At 44.6% G+C, this 19,363-nt stretch overlaps 1 protein-coding gene across 1 annotated transcript; it reads left to right on the forward strand.

Annotated features, from left to right (window-relative positions):
* The first annotated feature begins 2,493 nt into the window (after window positions 1–2,493).
* TMEM248 (transmembrane protein 248) lies at window positions 2,494–18,779 on the forward strand. The gene is made up of 7 exons (XM_030962900.1): window positions 2,494–2,705; window positions 10,771–10,945; window positions 11,877–12,162; window positions 13,646–13,796; window positions 14,440–14,623; window positions 15,091–15,234; window positions 16,090–18,779. Exons 2-7 carry the CDS (start codon window positions 10,787–10,789, stop codon window positions 16,108–16,110), a joined length of 945 nt encoding a protein of 314 aa, XP_030818760.1. The 5' UTR covers window positions 2,494–2,705; window positions 10,771–10,786; the 3' UTR covers window positions 16,111–18,779.
* The last annotated feature ends 584 nt before the right edge of the window (window positions 18,780–19,363 follow it).

A 19,363-nucleotide genomic window follows, 5' to 3' on the forward strand; every position in this document is an offset into this window, starting at 1 on the left:
CAAAAGTGTTGATTTTACTGCTGTGGGAGGGAATGTGAGGCCAGAAATTGAAAATATTTCAGGAATAGGAGGAAATATTTGTATGAAAAACTGCATAATGTGGAACAAAAAAAGGGGAAGGGAAGGGGAAGGAGACCATGAAAGAGTTGCTCCAAAAGTCTCTCTCTCTCTCCTGGTCACTTCCATCAATGGGATAAATTTTGGTTGCTTTTTTGACAATCCTGGGAAAAATAAAAGAAATAAATAAATTCATATAATTTGAGGTTGCTTTTTAGAAGGAGCAGAAAAATGCACTTTATTTCCATGAAACATCAACGTTCTGCTCTTCAGTGACCCCTTCAGCACCTTGAACAGCAAGCTAAAAATGCCTTTTGGGGTCATTCAAAGTCACTAAAATTCAGATTGGGGTGAAAAAGAGGAGTTCACCCCACGGAAAACAACCTCTTAAACAGAACTTTGAAACTTTTTCTGTGTCATTTTGAAATCTCTTGCAGCTCCATGCAGCCCTGACCTGAGATCCCAAACACAAAGCTCAGCTGGAGCTGCTTTTGAAGCCAGGTTTGATTCTTGCCAGGAGGAGGAAAACACAAACCTGGTGCTTCATTCTCACTCACTAAAACACTGCATTGCAATAACTTCAGACCACGACTGTGATTTCTCCCTTTTTCTGGCAGGTTTTGGCTTTTTTTATGAACTATGCACCTCCCCTGGTGTCCAGAGAAGCAGCTGCAGCAGTGGGGTGCTCCAAACAACAACAAAAAATTAAATTATTCCGCGTGTCACCACCCAAATCGCTTAGTAAATAATCCTGGGATTTATTTCCTTTATTTAGGTGCTGATTCTGATCTCCTGGTTTGTCCCCAGGGAGGGGTGGGGGAAGCAAATTTGCAGCTGTTGTGTAAATGAGAGTGTTTAAATAAAAGTTCTGCCCTGGTTAATGAGTCCCTAAACCCCTCCTCACCTTTTATTATTCCATGAATGATTCATGGGTGCTCCTGCATCCTCTGAGTCAGAGAATCTTCTTTTATTTCCAACAATTTCTGATCAATTTCAAATATCTCTCTCTATTTCCATCAGTTCTCAAGTGCCCTGCAAGGTCTAGGCTGAGTACCAATGTTTATTCTTATTTTCTTTGCAGAGAAGTCATTGGGGTGATGAAGCACTTGGGAAGGATTTTATAACTTAAAATATCTCTTTTTTTTTTTATGTGACATCTTGTAATTAAGGCACCAAAGTGGGGATGTTTGGAGTAAATTAGTCAGGAAAGGTGGATTTGAGTATATTTGAAAATTTCAAGTATATTTGATTTGAGTAAATGAGTCAGGAAAGGTGGATTTCCACACCTGGAGTCATCCCTGAGCAGGGCTGGAGCACAGAGGTGCTCAGAAAGTTTGGGTGAGACCCCAATGCTGCAAAAAATACCAAAGCAGAGACTTTAATGGAAATATCATCCCTGAAAGTGATTTAAAATACAGGTGCTGTGCTGTGCCCACAGTCACAGTGTCAGAAATTTGCTTTATTTTTCCTGCTGTTAGCTCATTATCACTGAAAATAAAGACTCTGCAGCTCCTCAGGTTGGATCTTTTATTGTCAAATATTTCTTTGCATGGGCTCTCCTGTGTTTATTTCCTTTGGTAGGATATTTTACAGGAAATACTGGAGTCATTAATTGTGATTATTGCTCATTGATTCAGTGCTGTCATTTTGGAGTTTCTGACCTTTCAGATCCTTATGGGACTGCTGGAGTTTTACCTTCCCAAAGCATTTTTAGGGAATATTTTTCACCCAAATATTTCGATGCAGAATTATTACTTTATTGTTTTTATAATTAATTTATTTTAATGCAATATTTAGAGAGTGTTTTCTCCCAGCTTGCCCAGCTGCTGGGGACAGTAAACAGCCCCACCAGACCTCACATTATCCTCGTGAAAACATCGCCATCATATTACCATTATTACATTATTAATCATTAGTATAACATTGTTAATAGAATACATTATTAGTCATTATAATAATGTAATATAAAGCAACGATACTATTCTTATTTATCACTATAAATATAAACAAAGGCTTGTTTGCTTTAAGGATTTAACCCTGAACACCTTCAGGTATTGGAATAGGTATCAGTATAGGTATTTATGTTAGGAAATACAAGAAAAAATATGTTTTGGGATAATTTTTAGAGGAACAGGGGAAGGCGGGAACATCGTGAGGGAGGCTGGAGCGGGGAGAGAGCGCCGTGAGGGCCCGGTGCCGCTCCCGGTGTTGTTTCCGGGCCCATTCCCCGTTCCGTTCCCGGTTCCATTCCTGGTGCTGTTCCCGGTTCCGTTCCCGATGCTGTTCCCAGTTCCGTTCTCGGTTCCATCCCTGGTGCTGTTCCCGGTTCCGTTCCCGGTTCTGTTCGCGGCCCCTCCCGCGCTGCCGGCACCGCCTCAATCTTGTCCCCCCCGCGCCACCGTCGGCGGGTGAGGGGTCAGGGCTGCGGCCCGGAAGCGGCGGCGGAGGCGGGGCCCGGTGCCGGGGCCTGTCCGTGTGTCCGGCCCGGGGCTGCCCTGCCCGGGGAGCGGCCTCTCCCCCCGCCGCCCGTCCGCCCGTGCCCGCAGCCCCGGCAGGGCAGAACCATGGTGCAGAGCCCGCCCGCACGGCAGCGCCGCCGCCTCTGAGCCCCGCCCGGCCCGGGGGCCTGAGCCCCGCCGCGGACGCCGGTAAGGAGCGGACGGGGGCGGCTCTGGGCCCGGCCTGCCGGGGAATGGGGTCGGGGATGGGGCCGGGTGAGGCCGCTCTGGGGCCGGGAGCACCGGGAGAGCCCCCGGGGAGCCTCGGGCCGCGCTGCCCCCGAGGCCCGGCTGCGTTCGGCTCTGCTGGGGGGTTGTACCTCGGTTTATTTTTGTTATTTCTATGTAATAGTTATGTTGGGAAAGGTCGTCAGCTTGAAGTTTGTCTGCGTGGCGTCGTAGCGGGGAAAAAAAAAAAAACGGTGAAAAATAATAATTTCAGTAGCAGTAAAAATAGTTGTGCTTCAAAATAGCCTCTGAACAGTGGTGCCTGCGTGGGGCTTTTCTTGTGTGGTTGTCTTGGGATGTTTTCCCCGATTTTCTGTACACCTGTATTTCATCCTCTTTCACTTTTTTGGGAGGGTTTAACTGGACTTATGATCTCCTGATGGTTTTAATAATAAAATTCCTGGTGCATCATGCCTGGAACATGGCTGCTCCATCCCTGCCGTTACATCCAGAATCACCCTGGGAGAAAAATCCATTCCAGCACAGCTGGGATTTTATTTTTCCTCATTTTCCGTTTGTTTGCTCTTTAAGGGTTTGTCTTTGGGGGGAATTTTATTTCCAGGATTAGCTCTGGAGGAGGAATTATCGGGGTGAATTTGCCTGGAGGGCAGATAAGGATTCAGTAATTAAGGTTTGCTCTCCCCATCCTCGCTGAACTTCCCCGAAGTTTGGCCGCTGCAACAACGTGGTGTGGAGAAAAAAAAACCCTGGGCCTGGCTGTTGTGGTAAATGATGATTGCGTTTTGTTTCCGAGGGCTGAGTTACAGGAAACGCTCCCGATGAATCCCAGTGCCCCTGGGCAGGACACAGCGGCTCGGGTTTCACGGGTTTCAGCTGCACCTGCCTGTGCCCGAACCATCCCGGTGCCTGCGCTCCAGCTCCTCTCAGCAGGTGTGCTCAGCTCTGAGATAACTTCTGTGGCAGCCCGAGCACAAATAATCCTCAATTGTGCCTGCAAATCGCTCCCCGAGCCCGGCCCAGCAGGCAGGATTAAGCCCCGGGTCGCTTTTGTTACCTATGCCCTGATTTGAGGAGTGGCTCTGCTGGAATGTGATTCTTCTTTTCCACTTGAAAGACAAGAGCTTGAAAGGTCACCTGAGAAAACAAAATAGTCCCTGTGCTCTGAGAGTGCCCAGCTGAGGGACAGACAGAGCTGGGTGTCCTTTGGGAGCTGGGGACAGAGGGACAGAGCCTGGCACACCCAGACCCCTCCTGGAGCACCCCCTGAGCTGATCCTGCAGGTCTGGCAGCTGGGATAATCTTCTTTTTTGTTAAATAATAGCACAGGCTTTGTAGAAATGAAACTGTTTTATCAATCTAGCCCTAAACTATTAATGAAACTTCGCTGGTGTCAGGATTGTTTTGTTTTTCCCAAATTTCCCCTTACCCAAAGCATGGCTGGGTGGGAAGTAATTTTCTTCCTAAAGCTGTCCTGACCTGTGAATAAAGCAGGTTCCCAGGGCTCAGAACTCCCAGGCTTTGTTTTGGGTGAAAACCTGTGTGTGTGCTGGCACTGGGGGTCTGTTAATCTGTAAAATGGAGAGTGAACTCGCCCAGCTGGGGCTGGGCAGGCTGAGGTGCTGTTTGCTCTGAGCAGTGGGGGTGAAGCACACAGACGTGAGACTATTCCAGCCGCAGCTTTGATATCTCAGCTGTGTCCCAGCTCCCTCATTTCAGTTGGTTTCGCTGCTGTTTCTATTTCCATCAGTGGCCACTGGCTGTTTTGCTGCTTTTCTCCCTTCTTTCCACACCCAAACTCTGAATTTGCCATTCCCCAAAGCTGCCATTTCCTCAGCTTGTCAGTCATTTTTCTGCTTGTGATTCAAGCTGTGTATCTGTCTGCATCCCTGTCTCCTCACAGTTCTCATTACAGACTGAAGAGCCTGTTCCTGGCGTTTCTCTGCACTTTCACTGCTGAATTGGGTCCCACATTCCTTAATGAGTAGCTTTAATGAAGTCAACAATTAACCTTGAACTGGTCACTCAACCAGTTTGTGATTATTGAGCAGTTGCTGAGAATTTTCACACTTCTTCGTTAAAGCCATCCTGTATTTTTTGATTTCTCGTGGATCTTTAAAGGTCCTGTAAAATGGAATAATTTTATTTTTCCTTTCCTCTGCCAGGTTCTCATGCTGAGCAGCAGTAACCAGAATAGCATTTTTAATACAAATTCAAAGTCCTTCATCTATTATTGTGTGTTTTATTGCAGTCTGGGTGATTTGGGTTGTGGTAACTCACACTGGAAGTCATGACTTGGACAAGCTGGAAGGTTTAAAAATGCCCATGAGCTCTTTTAGATGGAAGTGGATTCATTCCCATGGCACAGGCTCTTGGCAGACAGAGGTGCCTGCTTCAAGTTTGGCACCAAAATGTCTGATTTTCAACCAGAGGTTGAGTTCATTTTGATTTTACAGCTGGGTATGTTTTAAATTATGTTTTTCACTTCTAACAAAAGTCAGAATTCAGGGTTCATTGAACCAGGGGAAAAAAGCTTCCTCACTCTGTTGCTGCTTCCTGAATTGTAACTTTCCTTGCCTTTTCTCATTCATCATTTTAAGAACTGAGAACATACAAAAATACTAGGAACTTGTTTGGATTTGTCTGTTTCTGCACGATTTTTTCTTCCAGTGGGAAATGGAAATCAACTTTGCTGTCCCCAGGGTATCAGCTGGCACAAAGTTCAGGTGCTTGTGGTGAATCCACCAGACTTTTTGAACAACACAAGTCTGTTGGGAAGGGCTGTCACACGCCGATTGAGTAATGTTTGTTTTCCTTTTTATTTTTTACATCGTTTTTTTCAAGTTTTCTGTCTTTATAGAGAGTTGAAGTCAGAAATTTGGGTGTTTGAGATTCAGTCTAAATTTGATCTTTAAAATTTTCTGTCACTCACCAAATTACTTCCCTTCCTTGGCTTTGTTTCATGGGCAGAGCTGAAGTGTTTGCTGTTTGTGCCCCTCTTGGGGGGATGTTGAAATGATTAATTAATCTTTGAAAAGTGTTTTGAGAGGTGAAAAGAAACATTTCATGCAAATATGAAGTATTTGCTTCTTTCTAATCATGCAAGTCCCTGGTTTTTGCTCATATTCTGCATCCTGGTCCTTTATCAGGATGCCAGGAGAGAGGAATGTCCTTTTCCACATTTCCAGGTGCTGTTCTCCTCCTGCCCTGTGCAGTGCATTGCAAAGCCATTTCCCTGCCACTTTCAGCTTCCAGGCTCCAGGAAAATGGAAGTTTTTTGGAAAAATGTGGAATTTTTTTTTCTCAGTAAACATATTTGTGGATAAAATAGCTCAGCAAACTGATAAGAAACTGGAGCCCATTCCCCTTATCTCCCACTGGAGCAGATGTGTTTGTGCACATCTGCTGATCCTGGGGTTATGTTGGGTTGGATTCAAGGACCCAAGGTGATGTTTTTGTGAAGTTTCCTCCTCCACACGCCCTGATTGCTTCCCTCCCTGTGTGCTGAGGAGAAACCTGCTGGCATTTCCTAGGAGTTGCTGGGTTTGGGTTATTTTGTTCGTGCTGGAGGAGGCTGAGCTGCACAGAGGTACTGCTGTGCCCTGGGGGATTCCTCCAGGATAAATTCCTCCCTCCTGCCTGCCCTGCTGCTGCTGGGGGAGGTTTTAGGCTGTGCAATTTCATCCCACTCCTAAAAAGATGATCTGAAGCTGCTGCAGATCCTGGCACCTCTATTTTCCCCAGATATCAGGATAGTGAAGTTATTTTCCTTACACTTGGTCTTGAACCTCATCAGGTTGTCCCAGAGCCACCTCCCCAGCTTGTCCAGGTCCTGTCACTGCCATTGGTGTCACTGCCAAGCTTGTCCTCATGTCCCTGTCACCCTCAAAAATGCTGAACAGCACCAGCCCCATCAGCTCACCCAACTCTGATTTTCATTTTGCTTTATTTTCACTCTTATGCATTAATTTGAAGAGAAGAAATCCAAATGAAGGATGATTTTGGTACCTGCTGCTGTTTATTGTTAAAGGTGTTTGAGGTGAACACCACTGCTTTGTTTGCATTTATTGATGGCTGCTTTCCCATGGTCTGTTTGGTTTGTGTTTGTAAATATTCCTTTGGCACACGACATCATTTTCACTCAAAGTGGTTAACCCTAAGCTGACCCATTTTCTAACCCCTCCTGGTGGTGGGGCACCTTTGGAAATACAGTTAATTTATTTTTTTGAGCTGCACAGCTCAATTGAAACACTGTTCTGTGCAATGAGATACTGGAAATTGAAAAACTTGTGAGATCCTAAAGGAGAAGGGCTGGGATAGTCACTGCTGCCTCCTGCCCTTTTCCTCCTCAGGATATTCCAGTGGTGATTTCACATTTAAACCCCTCCTCTGGAGTGATTACCTTGCCCTCACAACAAGAAAGGGAAATATCTGTGAGGAAATTCCATCATTTTAAGCTTTCTAGTGGCAGGGAGGTGGTCGACATTATTGACAAAAATGTCAAACCACTTTGATCTCTTTAAAATTCGTGTTTGGTTTTGGGTTTTTTTCACTTTGGTAAATGCAGTTTTGCTTTCAATACCTGCTTTAGTACAGCATATGGGTTTTTTATTGTTCTTAGGAATTCAGCTCCTTTGATATTAAGCCTCCAAATGGGAATTTAATATTTCAGCTGTGACTCATTGTGCATTGACTTTTTGGTCTTTGCAATAGACTTCAAGATTTTCCTTGTTTGCAATTTAGCCTTGAAAATCTCATCAGTCTGTTTCAGCAGCTTCCTCTTCCACACTCTTTCATCCACAAATAAAGAGGAATTCACATTGTTGCTCCTTTGAGATTGCTGTCAGGGGCTGTTTTGGAGGAAATCTCCCCAAATTATAGAATATTTTCTTGCTTTTGGGTTGGCTGCTCAATTCTGGCTTTCTCTGGCACTCTGACAGATTAAACTGTTGTATTTCCCCCCTTTACCATTTTAATCTTTTTCCCTGCCTGCGTTTGTAGATGCTGATTTAAGAGCACAACATCTCCAGGCTCTCCTGGCGAGTTGCAGCAGCTGTAACTCCTGCTGAACATCCCTCACTACCCAGCAATTACCTTGGAGCTGCTGGCCAATGTTCCAGCCTGGCAGTTTTCATTCTTGAGCTCCTTGTTTAGTCTGACTGGGGAGATTTTTATTGCACCAAGTATTAAAAGGCTTTGCTGGAGTGGAGAGAGGCAGCAGCAGTCATTAGAGCCACTCACTAAATTATTTATTTGGCTAAAAAGTGAAATCTGATCTTGCATGCCTGACCTGCCAGGAGGTAAAAGCATTGTTTTGTTTTCGTTTGCCTTTTTTTTTTTTTTTTTTTTTACTCTGTGAACAAGAAAGAAAAGTTTAAATGATATTCTTGAAGTTATTCATTTACACAGAGGAGGAAGTTAGTTACTAGAGCTGGCAGAAGAGTTGTGATGCATTGTGATTCTAACAGAGAGGAGTTTGAGGAACCCTGAAAATCCCCAGACACTTGGATGTAATGCACTGATCTGCATCACAAATTCCGTGACAATTAAAGTTATTTGAGTACTTTGATTAAAAAATCAGTAATTCTTCAGGCAGCAGCATGGCAACATTCATCCTTCTGCTTTCCCCCATCGCTGTTTTCATGTCAGCTCCAGTACTGAAATCCACAGTTGTTCCCTTTTCCCTCCCAAATGCTCCAAAGGCACATTACTCCTCGGAAATTGCAGCTTATGGCATTTTCTAATTGCTTTCAAAGCCAGTGAGTTATGGCAGCATATTAAACAACTGGCACTTAAAAGCTGGTGATCTCTTACATAAAAATATTAGGCTGAATATTTCCCTGTGTAGGATTTTCAGCACATCCCCCTTTTTTTTTTTTTATATGGCTGGTTTTAGACCCTGTGGCAAACAAATTCTAATAGAGGTGATGGAAACCCCTTTAAAAAAGGAATCCCAGCCTTGGATGTGCTGTGGGTGACACTGAGCCCTGATTAAAACTGCAATAAACTCTGCATCTCTGTTATTTCCTAAAGGAAATTCAGGAGGTGACGCTGCCTACAACTCTGCTTTTGGGTTAGGTTTTGATCTCCTTCCATCTCCCCACGTGTCTCCCACGTTTCCAGAAGGAGTATTTGGGATTTTGCCTCTGGATGGAGCATTTGGGGTTTTTAAGTGTGGCTCTTTGAAGGAATTTGCTGCCAGGGACAAGACAGGCAGAAGGTGCAGGAGGGCGGATCGCTCCCAGCATGATCCCTGCCAGCCCCAGCTCTCCCTTCCCTGTCCCTGCTGCCTTCTGCCACCTGCCCTGCCTGTGCCACAGCTGCTCTGGGACAAAGCTCTGGTAAGGTGAGCATTTCTCATCACCTTTTCTTCCCCTCTCACCCCTCTCCTTTCCCTGCTTTTCACCCTGGCTTTGTAGAGGTGTTCGCAGCCCCCCCTTCTCACTGAGAAAAACTTCCTGGGCTTTGCAGGGTGGATGGAAAGGGGTTGCTGGTGCAAAATGATAAAGCCAGGATGAGATCTTGAGCTCTGGAGAGCTCTGTCTCAGCAGGTTTCAGCCAGGACAGCGAGTGGGGAGTCAGCAGGCACAGCCCAGGGTTGTGTTGTTGACACTGCACCTCTGTCTCTCCTCCCTGAGCTGGATTTTCCCCTCTCTGGGACACTTCTGCAGGTTCTGTCAATATTTCTTCTGCTAACAGGAACTGCTGAAGCGTTCCTGCCAGTAAAATCCTGAGTATACACAAGGAAGTTGGGATCATTGTACTCTGTGGGCTCTGAAAAGGGCTTTGTCTTCACTCTTGTTCTTTACCCTTCTTTTGTTTTCTCTTAAATCAATAGATCACAGATCCCTCCCTGCCTTGCCCTGTGCCTCTCTCATCCTCTGAGCTGCCACTTTTCAGCCCTGCTACACCTGGATTGTAAATAGGAGTCAGTGGGAATCACCCCGAGCTGCAGGAGCAGTCCCTGCCTTAATTCAATGTTATCACATCTCTATGGATGTTCCAGTTTAACCCTTGCAGTACAGAATTCTTTTTGCCTTTTCCCTCAGAATTGTGGAGATCAGCAGCACATTGCTAGGAGCAGCTCCTGCCTTGGTGGTTTAGTTGGGGTTAAAAGCCTTTTCAGCCAGGGTTTTGGGTAGGACAAAGATAAAGGTGGGCTTGGAGTTCCTCCTTGCAGAGCTTCTGAAGGAGATGTCACAAGGCTGCCCTTTAACTCCTGGCTGTTTGCTTTTCCCTGGGCGTGGAGGTGGGGAAGCTGATCCAGGAATTTGGGTATTTTTGCTCTGCAGATAAAAATTCAGCAGGGGAATCAGACAAAATATTATATTTGGGGCAAAAATTAATGCCTTGGGGCATTTTGTCAGCGTGTAAGGTCCTGGTTATGCTTACAGACAGAACAAAAAGTTCTGTATCCTGCAAGAATTAAATAAAGACCAAGAGTCTTCCAGCCTCCACCTTAATGCAGGTTTTTGGGTGTTTCTGCCCATAGGATTCTTGATGCAAAAGCCTTAAATAATGTATGGCTGCTTCTCAGATGCTGCTTTGAAAATAAAAGCATTTGGGGTGGGGTAAAGAGGGATCCTTAAGCTCCAGCCTCAGTTTTCAAAGGATGAGCAAAGTTTGAAAATAGAGGCATTTGGGGTGGGGCAGAAAGGGATCCTGAAGGCTCCAATCTCAGTTTTCAAAGGATGTGCAAAGTTTGATTTGTACCTTGGTGCATTACTGACATTCAAATGTAGCAGTGGTACCTGCCTGGGGAAAGGCAAGAACTGGCTTTATTACTTATCAGTGATGCTGGGCTGTGCTGGAAGCCCTCATTCTTTAAAAGCTGTTCCCAGCTGGCACTTTGAGGCCCTGGGAAGGTGATGTGGAGCCTGTTCTGATCACTGCTGTATTTCATGGAATACAACATGGAATTTAATCCCAATTCTGTGTACAATCCCATTTCTCTCCTTCTGTCTGATCCACCACCCCCCAGCTGTAACACACAGTGCAGTGACTCTGCTGGAACATTCTTTCCCCTCAGGTGAACAATCAGAATAATGTTCTACATAAACCTGTTGGAGAACCTGAAGGTTTACATCAGCAGCCGCCCTCCGCTCGTGGTCTTTATGATCAGCGTGAGCGCCATGGCCATCGCCTTCCTCACTCTGGGCTACTTCTTCAAGATCAAGGAGATCAAATCCCCAGAAATGACAGAGGTATGTGCAAAAGTTATAGTCTTTTGGAAAACACACCCAAAGTTAGGTTTTTTCCCCTCCTAGAGAGCAGAGTTGTATGAGGGATTGTCTCCATGTTATTTTCAGAAGGGCTGTTGGGGTGGTCGTTTGTTAATTGTTTTATATCAAGGATGAGGCCAAATCATCTGTCGTGGATCTTCCCTGCTGTGGCTAGGAAACTTTCAGTTTGTTATTTAGGTGTTATTCAGTTTGTTTATTTAGCTGGTTTGGGGAACTTCTTCCCTCAGCACTGTCCTGTAAGGAGGGAAACCTGAGCTAAAACTGCTCACCCTGGAGTGTGGTGAGGGGCTGGGAACACAAACCCTGTGAGGAACCACTGAGGGAGCTGGGGGTGCTCAGCCTGGAGAAAAGGAGACTCAGGGGTGACATTATCACTTTACAGCTCCTGAAAGGTGCCTGTGCTCAGCTGGGGCTGGGCTCTTTCTCCAGCAGCACTGACAGAACCAGGGTACACAGCCTCAAGCTGTGCCAAGGGAAATAGAGGTTGGATATCAGGAAAAAGTTTTTACAGAAAGAGTGATAAAGTTCTGGAATGGCTGCCCGGGGAGGTGGTGGAGTCCCTATCCCTGGGTGTGTTTAACAAAGCCTGGATGTGGCACTGGGTGCCAGGGTTGAGTTGGGGTGCTGGGGCTAGGGTGGACTCGATGATCTTCAAGGTCTCCTCCAACCTGGTCATTCTGTGATTCTGTGAACAGACCAAGTTTCCTTTCCAGCTCAGGGGAGGGAGCTGGGACTGAACCCATCTGACTTCTGCAAACAGCTTTGCTGCTGTTGAGCCAGCCGTGCTGGTGTTTGTGCTGCTCTCTGAGCCGTGTGATTTTTGTTCAATGGCCTGGAACCGGGCGAGGTGGGAGCTCCCTCACGGGTTTAAAATCTCCCCTTTTGCTTTAAGGACTGGAATACTTTCCTGCTGAGGTTTAATGATTTGGACTTCTGTATATCTGAGAATGAAACCTTGAAGCACCTCCTGAATGACACCACAACTCCAGAGAGCACCGTGACCAGCGGGCAGGCCAGGTCTTCCACGCAGTCCCCACAGACCCTCGAGGACTCTGGTCCCATCAACATCTCTGTCACCATCACGCTGACCCTGGACCCTCTGAGACCTTTTGGGGGATACTCTCGCAATGTCACACACCTCAGCTCCACCATTTTTGGGCACCAGATTGGACTTTCAGGTAGGCAAGGCTGGACCTTCAACAATTCAGGTTGCAGTTGGCTTTCAGAGGTTTTTTCCTAACCTTTCACGGGGGAATTGGCTTCAAACTGAAACTAAAGAGGTTTAGATTAAATATTAGGAAGAAATTCCTTATTGTGAGGGTGATGAGTACTCAGAAATGTGGCTGCCCCATCTCTGGAAGTGTCCAAGGCCAGGTTGGACAGGGCTTGGAGCAACCTGGGCTGGTGGAAGGTGTCCCTGCCCATGGCAGGGGCTATAACAAGATAGTTTTTAGGGTCCCCTCCAACCCAAACCATTCTGTGATTCCAAATAATGATATTATTTTAATCGCTGTATAATCAAATAAAAATTTACCATCTTATTATGGGTGAGATAACTCTTATACACAGAACACAGATGTGTTCCCAGATTTATTCTGAGTTTATTCCTGTATGGAGCTCTTGTTTGTTAGAGGAACTTGTCCCTGCATTCAGAATGGAAAAGAACCTGCAGGCGTGCCAAGATCAGGCTTGGCAGTTTGAAATGATTAAACCTAATGACAATGGAAGGTCATTTTTAAGCCAGCAAAATTCTGAACAGTGAGTCTCTTCAGTTTTGTCTTGATCCATCAGGTCCTCAACTGACATTTCAAATGTGGCATAGATGCAGTAGAGAGTATTATGTTGCCTAAAAAATTCTAGTTTATCTAAAATGCATAAGTGAATCAGCTTTAATATCACAAACAGCACCAGATAAGATGATTATGGCTTCTGTGGTGTGCAGAGACCAATCTGCTCTCTGGCTGCCTGTCAGGAAGTTTTGACAGGAGTTCATAGAGAATTAATAGGAATTGATAATAGAACATCACTGTATTTTAGCTTTCAGCCAGAATTGCATTTTATAATAATGTTGAAGGTCTTGAACCTGTGGAGAGACATTGCCAATAGCTGCAAATGTGCATTACGGGGGTTTCTGTTGTTATTTTGTTGCTGCTTTGAGAGCTACCAAATGCAAGTTCCATTTGCAGCAGCCTGGATTTGTTTTCAGCCTGAATTTCTCCACGTGGAGTTATCATACAGGACTTAATGTGGAGTTCAGTATCTGCTGCCACCTTTTTCTCTACACAAAATATCTCCAGTTTGAAAAGTGAACATCAGAAAAACAGATGTGGAACACAGTTCTTAGGAGGAGAAAGGCTTTTCTAATAAAGGTCTGTGAACATGCATGGATTCACTTAGAAGGAGTTTTTAATTTCTGAAAGCAGCCTGATGACCCCAGTTCTGAGGTGGGAGAGATTAGAAAGAGCAGCAGCTGGGGGATTTTGTGGTTTGTTTTGGGTTTAACTTTTCTCTTTGCTCTCTTTGTTGCCTGCAAAGATCCGGGCTGACTCCAAAGGGTGATGCTTCCTGCCTTAATCATCTGTGTGTTCTCCTTCTCCCAGTGATTGTTGCTCAGATACTTTTGTGATCCAAATCCCAGCTTTCCTTGTCTTTTTCTCAAAGGCAGAGAATCCCACGAGGAGATAAACATCACCTTCACCCTGCCAGCAGCCTGGAACTCTGACGAGTGTGTCCTGCATGGCCACTGCGAGCAGGTCGTGTTCAGCACCTGCATGACTGTGACAGCAGCCAGCAACGTGTTCCCAGTCACAGTGTGAGTGCAGCTCTCCCCCAGGGGCTGCTTCCTGCCTCACTCATCCCTCTGAGCTCTTAGCTCCTCCTGAAAATTCCTCTTGAGCATGGAAATTACATCCTTGCACTCCTTCCCCCATGGTGAAACGTTTATCACAAAATCCTCTGCTTTGTGATTTTTTGGCCCGTGCCTCCCTTTTAAACTTCACTGGGAGCAAGAGAATCTGTGGAAATTTAAGGGATTTACCCCATAATTGAGTTTCAGAGATGAGATTTGACACTGAGGTTCTCACCCTCCTCCCTGCTGAGAGATCAGCACAAGGCAGAGGCTGCTTTGCCTTCACCAAAATATCTTCCCTTTGTCTTCTCTGGATTCCCTGACACTGTTCCATCCAACCTGGAGAGGCCCAGGCTGTGGGAAGCCTTAGGAAAACCAGTGTTTTTCCAATTAAGCTGTGGCATGTTGGCTTACTGCAACAACATGCAATTAAATTCTGATTTTAGCATAGCAATCATGTGGCTTTTGGGGGTTTTTAACCTAAACTTTGGGGTTTTGTTTTTACTTTGGAAGGCCCAAACTAAAACTATGTTTTGAGAAGCAAAGTTGTCCTGGTTGAACATGGAAAACACATTTCAGGGTGCTGATTATTTCTGTTTTCTTGCAGTCAGCCACCACATTGTGTTCCTGAAACCTACAGCAATGCCACTCTGTGGTACAAGATCTTCACCACGGCCAGGGACTCGAACACAAAATATGCCCAGGATTACAACCCCTTCTGGTGTTACAAGGGAGCAATTGGCAAAGTCTACCATGCTTTAAATCCCAAACTAACTGTCATAGTTCCAGATGTAAGTGCTGGGCTGTTCCTCTGGTGTTTTCAGTAAATGCTTAGCTCTGGTTTCATTGAATATGGTTCCTAAAATTGTCATTTTCGCTGCTGGTTTATTGTGTGGTTTCATTGGATATGGTTCCTAAAATTGTCATTTTTGCTGCTGGTTTATTGTGTGGTGTGAGGGCTGAGAATGCTTCACCCTAATGGGTTTGATGATCTTCATCCACGTGCCTCAGAGCTCTTAAAAAACACCATTTATAATTTGAAATAATTTCACAAAAGCATCTGCCAATATTTGGAAAAATGTCCCTAACACACATCTTTATCACAAAAACATTTTGTGCCACAATTAGGAATCACTTCCATTGCTGTGTAAAGGGGAGAAAGTTGATTAATGAAGTAATTTCTGGGTTGGTTTGGTAATTATTACTTTAATGTCCAATGCTAAGTCAGTAAATGGTTTTAATTTGCTTTTCTATGCAGGATGATCGCTCTCTAATAAACCTGCACCTCATGCACACCAGTTACTTCCTCTTTGTGATGGTGATCACAATGTTCTGCTATGCAGTCATTAAAGGCAGACCAAGCAAACTGAGGCAAAGCAACACAGAATTCTGCTCTGAAAAGGTGAGTCTGTGCTAACAGAATCCTGACTGATAAGGAAACAGAGAAAAGCTCCTGTTGGGCAGAGGACAGACTGGTTTTTCTTGTCTCCGGAGATGGGGATTTAATTGTCTTTCATTGTGGACAGTGCAGGTAGGGGTTATAAAATCCACACAAGTGCTTTGGAGATCCTCAAAATGAGATTTCTGTCCTGAAGAAATGGATTATTGCAGCTCAGGAAGTGCTGGGCTGTGGCTCTTCTGCCATAATTGTGGTGTTGCTTGAACTGTTTTGTGTGAAGCAATGAATAGGTGGCATTAAATCTTCATTTATTCATTATCTTTTACCACAACAGACTGAAAACCTTGAGTAAAACATGATACATAATTCTAAGGGTTGTTCATCAGAATTAAGTTAAAAGCAAAGCTGTTGAAAGAGTCATTGGTTGTTAATCAGAATTAAGTTAAAAATGTAACAAAGCTGTTGAAAGAGTCATTGTTCAGTATTACCTTGGGGACTTGCAGTTTGCCTGAAGGATTAAATATTAATATTTTTAATTGAGAAGTAGGAAGCCAGTGTTGATACCTTTTGGTCTTAATGCTATTTTGTAGTTTGAGCTGGTTTGCGGTATTTTTTGTGGTGGGTTTTTTTTGGGTTTTTTTGGTTTTGAGTGGTTTGGGACTTTTATTGTATTGATTTTTGCAGAGTACAAAATGCCTTCAGACTCCCTTTGATTTCCTTTCCAAGTCAGACTTTCCAAGCTTTCTTTGAAAAGTCAAGGACAGCTCTGCCAGCTCACAGAGATAAATCATATCACTGTTACAGGATTAAGAATTTGCCTTTAATTAAATATTTTTTCTTCCTTTGTTTTTCTTCCAGGTTGCTTTGTCAGAAGCATAAAAAAACCCCCCTCTCCTCCTGAGAACGACCGAAACCATTGCCTGCTGAACCCAGCCTGGGTCTTAACACTCCGTGAATCCATTACCTTGCAATGTTGGTTTATTCCAACCAAAGACATTTCAAAGTGCCTGTAATTGATTTGTACATATTTATAAAAGCAGAATATCCAGAGTAATTCTGAGCAGATGTGCTTGTCCCCTGGCCCTGCCCTGGGACAGCCCCATGTTGGTGTAGATAACTCCAGTGAAAAGGCTCCACAGAGGCAGAGATTTTTGTCTAGCTGCACCTGGGCAGGTGAAGATGCCTTTGCAAGTGTCTCAAACCAACCAAGAGATGTTTGGTTTTTTGCCCAATCTGTACAGTGTGTTTGAACCAAGTATGCACCTTTGATATAATCCTGCATTTCCAAAGCCACCAATCTACAACATGAATTCAATGTGTGTTTGTGTGGCCTAATACTTTATTCCATTTGCTCCTTGCTTGCAAGAAAAGATATCAACGTTTTAGATTTTTTTTTCTCTTTTGGAAGGAAAAAAAATACATATTCACATTTTAATAGTGCTGTATTTAGGGCAAACTTGTGCTTTTATTCATAGTAAAAAAGTTAAGAAGTGAAGTCCCATTTTAAACTGTTACTTACTGAAAAGAACTGTTTGATTATTTTGTTTTGTTTTGGTTTGTTTTTTTTTGGTTTGTTTTTTTGGTATTTCATTTGGCTTGCTGAATGCCAGAGAACCAGTCAGCACAGAGACTATCTGGAAAACTTTTCCACTTGGCCTCCCATCCCCAGCCCTCCAGCCAGGATTGTGTGTCTCTGCTGCAGAGCAGCTGTCTGTAAGCTTTCTTTTTTTTTTTTTTTCTTTCTTTTCTTTCTAGAAAGTGAAACTTAATAAAAAGATGTATTGTGTTAGCAGCCTGCTGGGGCTCTGCACAGCCTTGGGCAAGTGCAAAGAGTGAAAGGAAAAGAGATCCCAGAGTCTGTTCCAGAGCTTCACTCTGGGACTGTGCCTGCAGCCCTGAGGGGCAGCTGCCACTGGCACTGCTGAGCTCTGGCCCATTCAGTTCATTAAATTGCCATTTTGTGCTGTCCACTCAGGGGACAATGGCCACAAAAGTGGGGCTCTTGTGAGGAAGGTCAAAGAAACCACCCAGTGAAACCCCTTCTGTTCTCTGTGTCCATTCTTCAGACAGAGATTTGATTCTGTGCATTTCTCCCTTCTCCATTCTGCCTTTTCCTGGTTTTTCTTCCTGGTTCCTTGAGCAGCCTCCTGAATTTCAGGGGTCAGGCTCTTCCTGCAGACATTTCCACCCCTGCTTTTAAATCTCACTGGTTGCCTTAATTAACTTTTTACTTTTCTCCCAGTTTTCATTCATTCCTTCATTCATTCCTTCATTCCTTCCCACAGGCTTTTTTTCCCTCCTCCTTTTGCTCCAAACTCCACAGAAGAAAAAAAGCCAAGTGAGAATCTCATAGTCTCAGTGATGCTGGCAGAAAATTCCCAGTTTATTCCCTCCAGACACCACTCCTGGTCTGTGTGTGTTGGGACTTCAGTAAGTTCACGAGAGTTAAGGGTGTTTGAGCAGTCACAGTTTTGTTTCCTCCCACAGTTTCAGTTCCCTCAGTGGGATTACCTGACATGTTTTCCTCCAGGGAATGTTAAGGCAAAGCTTTAGAGATGGCCTGGTTTGAAGTTTAGGGATAAAAAGAAGCTCCCAGTTTTCTCCTGATGCTGCTGTGGGCTGCTGCTGCTTCCCTGGGATGAGGCAGGGGAGTGAGACAGGCCAAGAGCTTCTCCTGAGCTGTTCCTAAATCCCACAAATTAATCCTCACTCCAAGAGCTGCCTCTGAGGGTGGCTGGATCTGGGGCCCAAAGGCAGGAATAGATGGATTAGGAGAGAGGAATCCTGGAAATACCCAAAACCACCCAAAATCCTCTGATTTCTCCAGGAAAGCAAAGCCAATCCTTTCTCCTTCAAAAAATTCCAGCTCCAAACATCCCAGCTGGAATTTGGGCTCTTGGGGGAACCATTTGGGAATGAAAGGAACCTCCTTGGCAACTTCTCCCCCACTTTCTGCACCCCCAGGAATATTAAAGATTGTCACCCACAGATGCAAAAGGGAAAACGTTGGAGAGTTTTGGATTTTTGGCCTTAGTTCATCCTTTTGCCCCCTGTATTGCAGCAGGGAGGTGCAGGGTGTCCCAGCAGGCCAAGGGCTGGAATGCTGAGGAATATTGGATTGTTCCCAGGCGATGTACAAAGTTAAATGCAGCCAAACAGAAGAGTTAAAACTTTAATATTAAAGTTCAGATCATATTGATCTTTCCTTTTTTTGTTTTCTTTTTTCTTTTTAACTATGACTTGAATCAGTTTTGATTCTATTTGTACGTGTTTTCTTGTTCTTAGAAAGCTGCCATTTTCTTTTTTTGGTTTTTTTTTTTTTGCATTTTCTTTGGCATTACATAGAAAATCTGAGCCTTGGTTTCAACCCTCTGCAGGTGATTGTAGGGTTCGAGATGGCTGTTTTTTGTTTTTTGTTTTGTTTTGTTCTTACATTTCACTTGTCTTGTTGCATGATGGTTAATAGCTGATTTGGAAATGACATTTCTCTCCTGGATTAATTTTTGTGTTTGTAAGATGTGCATATTGCTTTGCAGAATAAAAACTATGAAGTTTATCCTTGCTGTCTTTATTTCTGGTGGCTGCAGAGCTTTCATAAGTCAACCAAAATTACGTGGAGCACAGGAGGAAATCAGGGAAAAACCTGCAGCAAAATGAAATTGAATTTGGGTTGTAAATTCTCTTTTTCCCCCAGCAGTCATCAAAACCTTGCTGCTGGTGATGAATTGCCTGGCAGGGAGAAAATCAATCTGAAGGTAGCAGCCCCTGTTTCTCTTTAACTCCTGGGACTTGTTTGTCTGCTGTCACCAAAATTTGGATTCCTGAGCCTTCCCTGTCCTGGGAGATCCTCAGGAGCTGCACACACACAAAGGATCCATTGTGGGTCCTTTCTCTCAGCTTTTGCCAAATTTCTGGGTGCAGTCTGAGGCCTGACCTTGAGGTGTCTGTGAGCCCTGGCTGGGAGCAGCTCAGTGACCAAAAGAAGGGTTTGGATCTCCTGCAGCCTGTGGCTGAGCTGCCCCTGCCCTCAGAGCCCTGCAGGGGCTCTGCACAGCCCCTGTCCCCTGCTCTGCCTTTTCCTGGGCTGCTGGGACACCTTGGTTTGTGTTTCTGCTTTTTAAAGGTTTTTACA

The sequence above is a fragment of the Camarhynchus parvulus genome, chromosome 19, assembly GCF_901933205.1.
Source record: "Camarhynchus parvulus chromosome 19, STF_HiC, whole genome shotgun sequence".
Classification (NCBI taxonomy): domain Eukaryota; kingdom Metazoa; phylum Chordata; class Aves; order Passeriformes; family Thraupidae; genus Camarhynchus; species Camarhynchus parvulus.

What these genes read in the sequence shown, in the direction of transcription:
- TMEM248 (XM_030962900.1), top strand. Translation starts at nt 10,787, where the DNA reads ATGTTCTACATAAACCTGTTGGAGAACCTGAAGGTTTACATCAGCAGC. An exon ending in AACGTGTTCCCAGTCACAGT is followed by an intron (nt 13,797 to 14,439) that starts GTGAGTGCAGCT and finishes GTTTTCTTGCAG; the next exon opens with TCAGCCACCACATTGTGTTC. An exon ending in TAACTGTCATAGTTCCAGAT is followed by an intron (nt 14,624 to 15,090) that starts GTAAGTGCTGGG and finishes TTTTCTATGCAG; the next exon opens with GATGATCGCTCTCTAATAAA.